General features: G+C 39.7%; 2 protein-coding genes across 4 annotated transcripts in view; both read right to left on the minus strand.

The window, feature by feature from the left end:
- The window catches only part of LOC107569794 (uncharacterized), a 65,353-nt gene that overhangs the window by 17,954 nt on the left and 35,551 nt on the right, over positions 1–11,848 (minus strand). The gene's annotated exons all lie outside the window — the stretch shown is intronic.
- The window catches only part of LOC107569790 (uncharacterized), a 22,903-nt gene that overhangs the window by 10,066 nt on the left and 989 nt on the right, over positions 1–11,848 (minus strand). For 2 of the 3 annotated variants that reach the window (XM_016255944.1, XM_016255943.1), the window contains 5 exons: positions 7,573–7,893; positions 5,055–5,402; positions 4,530–4,631; positions 3,723–4,028; positions 2,626–2,934 (listed from right to left, as the gene is read on the minus strand). In XM_016255944.1, coding sequence (XP_016111430.1) covers positions 2,626–2,934; positions 3,723–4,028; positions 4,530–4,631; positions 5,055–5,402; positions 7,573–7,893 — 1,386 coding nt within the window. The remainder of the gene's footprint in view (positions 1–2,625; positions 2,935–3,722; positions 4,029–4,529; positions 4,632–5,054; positions 5,403–7,572; positions 7,894–11,848) is intronic. The other variant, XM_016255945.1, reaches the window with a different exon arrangement.

The raw sequence follows: 11,848 nt of genomic DNA on the forward strand, positions 1-11,848 counted from the left end.
GGCGCCTGCAACGCGTCCTGCCGCAAGACACTTCAACGCATAGTGAGAGCAGCTGAGAAGATCGTTGGTGCCTCTCTCCCCTCCCTTCAGGACATTTACAACACCCGTCTCACCCGCAAAGCCCTCTGCATTGCAGGTGATCCCACCCACCCGACACACAGCTTCTTCAGTCTGCTGCCATCAGGGAGGAGACTGCGGAGTCTCCAGGCCAGGACCAGCAGACTGAAGGACAGCTTCATCCATCAGGCTGTCAGGAAGCTGAACTCCCTCCCGACCATGCCCCGCCTCCCCTCTTTTGCCCCATGCACCACTGAACTCTGACCCTCTGACGGACTCTCCCACTCCCCCCCTCCCAAATACACACACACACACTGTCACTTTAATCAGTCTGAATAAGCTCTTTTGCACTACAAATAATTTTTTTGCACTACAATCATTATATCTGCACTGTTGTTTACTTTACTGGTTTGCACTCTATCTGCCATATGCCTTGTGCTTTATATATATATTTTTACCTTATTTGTATATTTGTATAGTTGTATTTTGTATTTAATCTGTATTTATGTTATCTGTATGCACCAAGGGTCTGAGAGTAAGGCAATTTCAATTCTCTGTGTGTATGTGCTGTACATGTGGAAGAATTGACAATAAAGCAGACTTGACTTGACTTGAAGTGTGCTGAATGTCTGCAATAATTCCGTCAGTGCCGACTGCACAAAATGCGCAGACTAATAAAAACATTATAAACTGTTACAAAATTATGAACAAATGTAGTTTAGGCATAGGTTTGCGCAACGCTGTAAATATGTTTACCTTTTTTTAAAAAAAATATTCCATTAAACCTGCCGAGATACAAGGAGCATGAACTTAAATTTTCAGTTCCACTTGGTTCCACGCGCATGTCCGGGAAACTCATGAATATTCATGTATGCTCCGCCCACTGAACACCGTAACACCGGGCTCGGGCACACACCTGCACCCATTTCGCATCGACAGGTGAGGGTTTACCTGTACAAGATCAGACGCCATTCCGTCACGCGACAAAAGCCGTGTGCGGCTTAGAAGTACGAAGAATAACTACACCGAAAAAAAGGGGGAAAAGGAAAAAAAAGAAGAGAAAAAGTTTTTCATGCTCCTTCTAACCGCAACGCTGTAAATATGTTTACCTTTTTTTAAAAAAAATATTCCATTAAACCTGCCGAGATACAAGGAGCATGAACTTAAATTTTCAGTTCCACTTGGTTCCACGCGCATGTCCGGGAAACTCATGAATATTCATGTATGCTCCGCCCACTGAACACCGTAACACCGGGCTCGGGCACACACCTGCACCCATTTCGCATCGACAGGTGAGGGTTTACCTGTACAAGATCAGACGCCATTCCGTCACGCGACAAAAGCCGTGTGCGGCTTAGAAGTACGAAGAATAACTTGACCGAAAAAAAGGGGGAAAAGGAAAAAAAAGAAGAGAAAAAGTTTTTCATGCTCCTTCTAACAAGCTCCACTCTTCCCACCACGCTCACACATGCGCGGAGAGAGAGAGAGAGAGAGAGAGAGAGAGAGAGAGAGAGAAGCTGTACATTGAATTTGTTTGGATGGATTGCCATTTTATTTTATATTAGATGATTATATAAAGACGTTCAATAGCGGTCTAATTGATCACTAGTCTATAAATGGTCTTTGATTAGACGTCTATTAGATTTTCACTGACAGCCCAAATTTAGCCTCGTTTTAGCCTAGACGCATATTCACCGTCTATTAGACGTATATATGTAGTCGTTTAATAGCCGTCTAATTGATGACTAGTCTGTTCTTGGGCTATGATTAGACGTCTATTAGATTTTCACTGACAGCCCAAATTTAGCCTTGTTTTAGCCTAGACGGCTAGGCTATATTTAGACGTCTAATATATGTCTTTTAAACGCAAAATTGCTTGCTGGGGATGTCAGAGTGATTGACACTGGTGGGCGGGTCTTATGTTATTAAAGTGAACTCGTCCCCTCCTCCTCATTCACTACATCCACATCCTCTCCATTTAACAGCGGCATCACTACAGTCACTGATTTATTCACTCAGTTTCCTGTGGACTCTGACAGAAAATGCAGAGACAATGAGATAAAATAAAAAGCTCCAGAGGTCAATCTAATGCCAACAACTCACTATCAAACTACCATTGGAAATAAAATGTCCGAAATCATTTCAATGCCATATTGTCAGTATAGCACATTTGCTGAAAAGGTCACAATAAGCATAAACATATATAAGTAGACATCACCCTCTCTTCTCTGCTCTAGTCTTTTCATTTTCATTTTCCTTCGCTCTCCGGTTGTTTATTGAATGAAAGAATGAATGAATGATGCATTTATATAGCGCTTTTATTGTGTATTGCTGTACACCCAAAGCGCTTTACATTCATGAGGGGGTCTCTCCTCAACCATCACCAGTTCATTCTCTCACAGCTGTCTCTACTCTCTTCTTCATTTCTACACTTTATATTCTTTCCCTTCTTTGTCACTGTGTACACACGCATACAAGTTTGAGCTGAATTAACTGCAGAAACAGAACAACAGAATGCATGAGGAAGAACTGCGATCGTTATTACATTCACAGACTTGAGATACTCACCTTTGACATAAACGAAGAATTTACTGCACAAGGTCCTGCCTCTACTGAGGATCAGTAGTTTATAGAGTCCAGCATGATCAGCTGTGATGTTTTTGATGGTCAGCGATCCATTCGCCTCGACCAGCTCCAGTCTGTCTCTGAATCTCCCATCAGGATCATCATGTGTAGTCATCTCTCTCTTCTCTCCTTTGATTTCAGCTACAAGAGTGTCTTCAGATCCAAACAGCCACCGTATCTCATCACCGGTCTGTATTTCAGTTTTAGTCTCTAGAGTGACAGAATCATTCTCCTTCGCTGACAGTGACTTCACTATATGTCACAGCAGCACACAGAAAGAGGAGAAAGAAGAAAGAATAGAAATGAGGAGCATTAAGTGAGTAAAGCTTAATTAAAGGTGTGCGTGTGTGTGTTACATACTATATGAGAGCAAGCATTGGTAAGAATGAACTACACATGCACGTTAAATATGTGATATTAATGTAATAAGGTTATTGATAATGTATATCAGTATTTTTTCAGTTATTTACTTAAACAAATGGTTAGCTTTCAAATATATTATTATTACTTTAAGAAGCACATTCCACTGTACAATAATGAACATATTTCTTTCATAATTTCTTTATTTTGGGGTTGTTGTGAAGACATTTGAGTTTCAGGGTTAATATGATACTATGAGAGTTTAATCAAATTAAATAGTGAAATGCTCGTGACGTGAACTCTTATAGCACTTCTGGAGATGAAGTTCTTGTTGATATAGCAGTGCTGGATACAATTAACATCAGATATCCCACAAAAATGTATGTCAAGTTACAACAATTTTGTCACTTTCTAAATTTAAAGAAATCATACATGAGAGAAGGAACATGGCACTGTCCAGAACTGAACCTGTATCTCTTGTGCTTTGACATGCTGGAAACATGTGATACATGACAATCTATTTCTTCTTATTATTATTTTTAAAGCATAAAGTTTAGTCTAACAAGAGACAGCACACTGAAGACGTATAGGCCTATAGGGCCTGTGAGCTGAACTAACCACAGAAACAGACCAACAGAATGGATGAAGAACTGTGATCATTATGGTCTGGAGATACTCACCTCTGATATAAACAATAAATGTCCTCTTGTATTTATTGTTGATCAGTAACTTATAGGGTCCAGTGTGTTCAATTCTGGTGTTTGTGATGGTCAGAGATCCAGTCTTCTTGTCCAGCTTCAGTCTGTCTCTGAATATCCCATGAAGAACATCATCATATGTTGTGATCTCACTGGTCTCTCCTTTGATTTGCGCTATGAGAGAGTCTTCATTTCCAGACTGCCACTCTATCAGATCACCTGTCTGTATTTTAGTAACACCAGTGTTTAGTTTGACATCGTCTCCCTCCATCCCTGACACTGTCTCCGCTTCATGTCACAGCAGCACAGAAACAGAAATGAGGAGATCAGATGAACATGACAGAAACACTGAGAAGATGCTGTGTGGTTCTTCACATGTGCTTCTAATAAGCAGTTTGTCATCTCTTTTTTAAAGAGCTGTAACAATTTACAATAATGTTAACATAGAAAAACACAAATGTATGCAAGGTGAAAATCTGTCTAAAAACCATTACACATATCATACCACTAAATAAATCAGTCCTTATTTTAAAATCTTCATGCAGCTCTGTTTCAAGCAATGACATATTGTCATGACCATCACAAAGCTCAAAAAATGTGTAAGACACCAGAAATGCACCATAAACGTTTTCCACATGACTTGTGCGCTATACGTCTTCTGAACTTATACAACAGCTTTATGTGCAATTTAAGTGGTTATTTGCTTAAAATATTCCACTTTGCTGCAGCTTTTAAATCTCATTCTTTCACACAATAAAGCAATTTTAGAATTTTTTTTAAAATACTTACGTATTTCAGCGATCTTGTGGCAACAAGAAATCACACCAGCAGCTGCTGCAGCCACCAGAACAACAACAATCCCTACAACAACACCTGGAGACAGACCTGAACCTGTAACGATAAAGAGAGACAGTCATTAGTGTGAATGTGTGTCTGATCTATAACAAACACTAGAAACATCAGTACAGTATAACCTGTAGATCTGTCAAGTATAATGATTATGATACTTATAGTATAAACAGTGATGAAGCTTAAATTTTTAATTATCAATTGCAGGACAGCAGTTGTTATTATTACAGTTCTATGTTTACAGGTGTAATTAATTTTATATAATTCACAACAAATTGTTTTAAATAATAAAAGGTCTGAAGAAGAAGTTATGAGCTCTTGAAGTTACTGTGACGTCACTGTCCACTGAAGTTTCTTATTTTAAAGGAAGGTTTGATTCCTCGAAATGTCACATCATCTGAATTATTCACAGACAACTGATAAACAATCAATACTTCAATTACTTACTTCAATTGAGTTACTCACCACTGACAGTAACAATGTATTTCTGGTATAAGGTCTGTTTGTTGCTGCTGATTTTCACTTTATAGTGTCCAGAGTCTGTGGTTCTGGTGTTTGTGATGATCAGAGATCCGGTCTGATGATTCAGCTGCAGTCTGTCTCTGAATCTCTCATCAGTTTCATAATATAATGGTGAGCTCTTGGCCTCTATATCATGTTTAGCTATGAGTTTTCCTTCATCGCCAAACCTCCACACTATCAGCTCATCTCTGTATAGTTGAGGAATGTCAGTCTGAAGAATGACAGGATCTCCCTCCTTCACTGACATGAGCTTCATTTCAGCTTCACCAGCATTAACAGCAGATGGTGACTCTGCAAAAATCATATTAAGTTACACGATTAGTTCATCTTCTGGTTACAACATAAGGCATATGCAGATTAATAAAAGTAATCGCAACTGTGATATTGTCATACTAAAATTCCGTAAGACTGCTGAACACATTACAAGTAATATTTGCTGGCTGTACTTTGAATATCAGTTTAATTGTAGCAAGCCATTCAGACCATCACTGACTACAAGCCCCCGCCACAGGCCTGTGATGATGACACATCCCTCCCAGATGCACTCTTTTATTCGTGATTTGAAATGCAGAATGACACACCTGCACAAAAACTGCCCACACCTCCCAACGACCAGGCGCTCTGTCTGTCTCCAGCTGACGTAAGGAAGACCCTATCTAGGATTAACCCACGCAAGGCTGCGGGTCCTGATAATATACCTAGCCGTGTGCTGAGAGACTGTGCTGCACAGCTGACAGATGTCCAAACAGATATCTTCAACACCTCGTTGAGCCAGGCAGTCGTCCCCACGTCTCAAATCCACAACAATCATACCAGTACCAAAGAAATCACCTGTGTCCTGTCTAAACGACTACCGTCCCATAGCACTGACTCCAATCATGATGAAGTGCTTTGAGAGGTTAGTCATGCACAACATCAAAACCAGCCTCCACAATACACTCAATCCGCCCCAGTTTGCACACCGTCCAAACCGCTTTCCTGACGATGCAATTTCTTCCACCCTCCTCCTGGCTCTTACCCACCTAGAAAATAAAGACTCCTATGTTAGAATGCTGTTCATTGACTTCAGCTCACCATTCAACACAATAATCCCACAACAGCTAATTAATAAACTAAACCTGCTGGGCCTAAACAATTCCCTCTGTAAATGGATCCTGGACTTTCTAAGCAGAAGACCTCAGTCAGTCCGTGTTGGGCACAACACCTGGTGATCACAGGGCAGGTGACCCACAAGGCTGTGTGCTCAGTCCACTGCTCTTCACGCTGCTGACCCACGACTGCACTGCCAAGTTCAGCTCCAACCACATCATCAAGTTTGCGGATGACACAACAGTGATAGGTCTCATCAGTAACAACAATGAAACGCACTGCAGAGAGGAAGTGGCACAGCTGGCTGAATGGTGTGGCACTAACAACCTGTCTCTCAATGTGGGGAAGGCAAAGGAGGTTGTGATGGACTTCAGGAGAAACTCCATGTACCACCCCCCACTAACCATCGACAGCTCGACTGTGCAGAGAGTCAGCAGCACTTAATTCCTGGGGGTGCACATCACAGAGGATCTCACCTGGACCACCAACACCATGTCACTCTCCAAGAAGGCACAACAGCGCCTACACTTTCTCTGCCGGCTGAAAAGAGCAAGTCTCCCTCCACCCATCCTCATCACATTCTACAGGGGCACCACTGAGAGCGTGCTGACCAGCTGCATCACTGTCTGGTACGGGAACTGTAGTGCAACAGACAGCAAGACCCTCCAGCGGACAGTGAACACAGCTGCAAAGATCATGGCCGGTGCCCCTCTCCCCTCTATTCTGGACATTTTCCTTACACAATGCTCCAGCAAAGCCAACAGTATCGTGAAGGACCCCACCCATCCCTCCCACAGTCTCTTCCAGCTCCTACCATCAGGAAGACGGATGTACCGGAGTATCAGAGGGCCTGTACAAACCACCTGTAGTAACACACTCTCCTCTATGCACACTAGACACTTTTCACACACACTGCTGTGTGTACATAATCCCACAAAATACTCTATAATATAATATAATATAATATATGTATGTTTACATGCTCATGCACTACAGATCATCTTGCACTGTTCCCCAGCCAGCTGCTTGACTTACGATATTTCTCTTTGACCATGTACAGTATTTATGTGAAGCATTCGTATAGTTTGTATTTTTTAGTTTATGTATAGGTAAAGATTTATATATAGTATATTTATGGTCAAAATCTGTCAGTAGGTTTGTTGTGTATACGTTTATACTGTTTTACTACATTGCTGTATGTCTGTATTTATGTAGCACCGTGGTCCTGTGAGGCATGACATTTCATTCGACTGTATGTCCCCACATGTAGCGGAATGACAATAAAGCTCGACTTGACTTGACTTGACTTGAAAAAGAAACATCTAATTATTTTTAAAAACTCAAAGATATTCAAAAATAAATATATCCTCACCATAGACGGTAACTGTGAATTTCATATTTGAGGTCCCAGCTCTTTGGATGACCTCTATTTTATAAAGTCCAGAGTGTTTAATTCTCATGTTCTTGACTGTGAGAAATCCAGTCTGATCCAGCTGCAGTCTGCCTCTGAATATCTCAGTGTGACTGGGATAAGAGGTCTCTTTTCCATTGATTTGAGCAATGACTGGATCTCCAAACCTCCATAGTATCAGAATAAATCCCTGTATTTGAGTAAGATCAGGGTTTAGAGTGACAAAATCTCCCTCCATCACTGATACTGACTTCACTTCATCTTCATCAGCACCAAACACACCTGCAGAACACACAAACCGTTTCTCAGAGATTAAATTCACGTTACACTGCTGGTAATGTAAATAAACAAATTAAACTGAATTTAGTCTGCAGTTAGAAACAAAATTTGACTTATTAAGGTGTAAATAAAGAAAGCAGAGAAACAACATTCTCTGTTGGTCCACTGGCGTGGATCGAGCGAGCAGAGCAGAGGGCAATTTTAGTTCATTGAGTTGAGCTTCAAGTCTGCACAGTGGATCAAGGGACTGACAGCAGACCGAGAAAGCACTGAGAGCGGCAAAAAGCTGGGCATAGGGCATAATTTTAGCGTTGACTCTCATCCCCGTCATTGATGGAATTGACTCCTGGAATCGACTCCTCGACTCCATTTACTTACAGGGTCAGCAATAAGAATAATTACAAGATTGTAATCTTAATTACTTGATTACAAGAATTTACGCCCCTGTGTGGCCCAGTGTTTCATAAACATAAGAATTTTTACACTCTGTTCCACAACTGAAGCTCCATTATATAAAATGACAGGAGATAGTGAAGGACGAATACAAAGGAACCAAAGACAGTCCACAGTCTTCTGACACCATTATATAGACTGATTTTATGTACAGTTTTGTGCAGTGCTTTTGTAGTCATTTAGCATCCATTTTCTCAGTGATGTAATTTGATTTATAAAATATATCATTTATAATTGATATATAATTATTCATGAAGGCTGGAAGTGAAAAATGACTTATATTCAGTTGTGCATAAATATTAAGCAGATTTTCTATTACAGATAAAATGAGCCAAAAAAAGAGATTTAACTCAGACTGAGGTTAAGTATAGAGTCCTAAAAAATACCCCTACTTAATAAGAATCACATACTGAAGTGTAGTAAAATACTTGAATACGTATATACAGGTGCATCTCAATAAATTAGAATGTCGTGGAAAAGTTCATTTATTTCAGTAATTCAACTCAAATTGTGAAACTCGTGTATTAAATAGATTCAATGCACACAGACTGAAGTAGTTTAAGTCTTTGGTTCTTTTAATTGTGATGATTTTGGCTCACATTTTAAAAAAAACACCAATTCACTATCTCAACAAATTAGAATACTTCATAAGACCAATAAAAAAAACATTTTTAGTGAATTGTTGGCCTTCTGGAAAGTATGTTCATTTAGGGGCTCCTTTTGCTTTAATTACTGCCTCAATTCGGCGTGGTATGGAGGTGATCAGTTTGTGGCACTGCTGAGGTGGTATGGAAGCCCAGGTTTCTTTGACAGTGGCCTTCAGCTCATCTGCATTTTTTGGTCTCTAAAAATGTTTCTTAGGCTTTATAGACAGATAAGAAGAACTCTTGAAGGACCAGCCCCATCCATCTTGAGATTTTATCTGTAGAAGATAACCTGCTTAATAATTATGCACACCTGATTATAATGCGTTTTTCACTTCCAGCCTTCATGAACAATTATATATCGGTTTTAAGGGATTAAAAACAAGTTTAATAGTAGTTATTAAGATTGATGTTGTTTGGAACTGGTAAAATGTGCTTGGAAAAAAATATGACCAGAATATCAACTTGCATAATATTTATGCATGCACTGTATTTTTCCTCTTCTGCTGTCATCAGTAATGCAAGGAATGTTGTGATTGGTTGTCAAGGCAACCAATCAGAATTTAGCAGCCTCGTCTCTGATTGGCTGGAATTATGGCATACTGTAACACTGGGTTGTGTTGAGCAAGCCAGCTGTCGGCATTTAGAGAGCACTGAGGGTGGGCATCAAGGGTGCAAGCTATTGAAACGTTGCATGCGCAAAAGAGAAGGTCTGCACACATCCAAAAACTTATTTTAGATGCAAAATTGATTTTAGTGCGCTCAAAATACTGTTTTCTTTGCGAGATGAACAAAACTCAGTTTGCGCGTGTGCAAAACGCACTCTTGTGCGCTCAAAATATGACCTTTTTCGGACAGAATTGTGGCAGAGATCTAACCCCATACACCTTCAGGCAGTCTCGGGTTGACAGCGATATATTAGAAATTATACAGAATAATATATTGTGTAAATATGTTACAATATAGGCCTATTGAATAATACATAAGGAACTGCCGCTTTTCATACATTGAAAGATATGTGACATTTACTTATAGGCCGATATCATAATATGTGATTTTGTATTCAGTAATACATTTTATAATATATACATAAGATAAGGTACTGCATGTGTAAAATATATTAAACACATCCTCATGCAGTATACAGTGGGTACGGAAAGTATTCAGACCCCCTTAAAATTTTCACTCTTAACAATATTGCAGCCATTTGCTAAAATCATTCAAGTTCATTTTTTTTCCTCATTAATGTACACACAGCACCCCATATTGACAGAAAAACACAGAATTGTTGACATTTTTGCAGATTTATTAAAAAAGAAAAACTGAAATATCACATGGTCCTAAGTATTCAGACCCTTTGCTGTGGTAAATAGACTATATATTTCTTATAATTATCATTTATGATGTACATGTTTCATATTTTAAGATATAGCTAATTTACAATAGCATAAGCACATCTGCTCACACTAAACACTTAGTGAACAGACTATCACTGTGCTGAAAATTGCACAGCCATTACTTTTTAAGTAAAGTAAAATATAATTTAAAGTTGTTTGTCCAGTCGTCATCCTAACCACAGGCTCTACTCCTCAATGGTAAGACCACAAACTTACATATGCCAGAAAACCTTTTACATTTCAATATATTACAACAGTAAACACTAACAGATCTCCCCCTTACTGAGCAACAGACTACACACATGAAATAACACTCAACCTATTTAATCCCAAACTTTTCCCAGACATGAAAATATCCAAATGATGTGTCATTAGTAACCCTTTGAAATAATCAATAATTATTTATTATTATTACTAGCCTTTTGTTTTAGAGCTTTGATGCAGTTATCATCTTCTCAAGGTGCAAACAGGAAATAAACTGCTCTGGTCATGTGACAATTTGCACTAAATGTAGTACGTAATATATCGCATTATATATTTTGTAGTATATTCCCATATATTTTTGTTTTGTAAGGGTCTGACGTCAATCGAACCCAGGTGCGCACCAAAGTGCTAGTGTGAAAGTGCCCGGTGGCCGACAGATAGCCTAAGAAAAAATTATCAGCCACTGCCAGGCTGGTGGTCAGGGGTGTGTCCACAAGGGTGGCACGGGGTGGCAGCCGGTGGCCGACAGATAGCCTAAGAAAACATTATCAGCCACTGCCAGGCTGGTGATCAGTGGGGTGTCCACAAGGGTGGCACGGGGTGGCAACTGCCACCCTTAAAATGAGCATTGCCACCCCAAAGCAGCGTATGGGATCGAAGTGCATTGAGAGCAGAGCAGCCGGTGTGTTAATTTCCCACCCTGCCTGGGGGAACTGAAGTCCATTATCTCATCTTTATTTATAGTTTTGCTTCAGAATAGCACATTCAAAAAGCATAAACTGCTTTACCTGGTTTCAATTAATGTATACAGTGGGTACGGAAAGTATTCAGACCCCCTTAAGTATTTAACACAATTATCACCTTCAATTGAATTTTCTCATTATTATACCAAATCTGTGTTTTTGAATGTCCTCTCACTACGTCTAAAACAGTGCGTCCACAGAGAAGGGTTCAATCATTCATATGTGTCAAAATGTTTTTTTAATGATGAAAAAGAGCTTGTTTTATCAAAAGCAACACTTAATAATATCTCCTATCAAAGCAAGGTTGTTTTTTAAAGGGGATCTGTGCTGGTCGCTGAGGGAAAACATCAACTTAGTGCTGTGGATCACCGGCACATTTTATGGAGGACTGTTTACTGATCCTGGGAGAGTAACGTTTGACTAAAATGCCGGCAGTTCTGACTCACGTAAGTACGTTTACATTTAAAGGATTTTCCACTGATGATTCAAACGTGAGTTTTGAGCAGTGTAGAGTAGC

This window comes from Sinocyclocheilus grahami, unplaced genomic scaffold, assembly GCF_001515645.1.
Source record: "Sinocyclocheilus grahami isolate Dianchi unplaced genomic scaffold, SAMN03320097.WGS_v1.1 scaffold1381.1, whole genome shotgun sequence".
NCBI classification, from domain to species: Eukaryota; Metazoa; Chordata; class Actinopteri; order Cypriniformes; family Cyprinidae; genus Sinocyclocheilus; species Sinocyclocheilus grahami.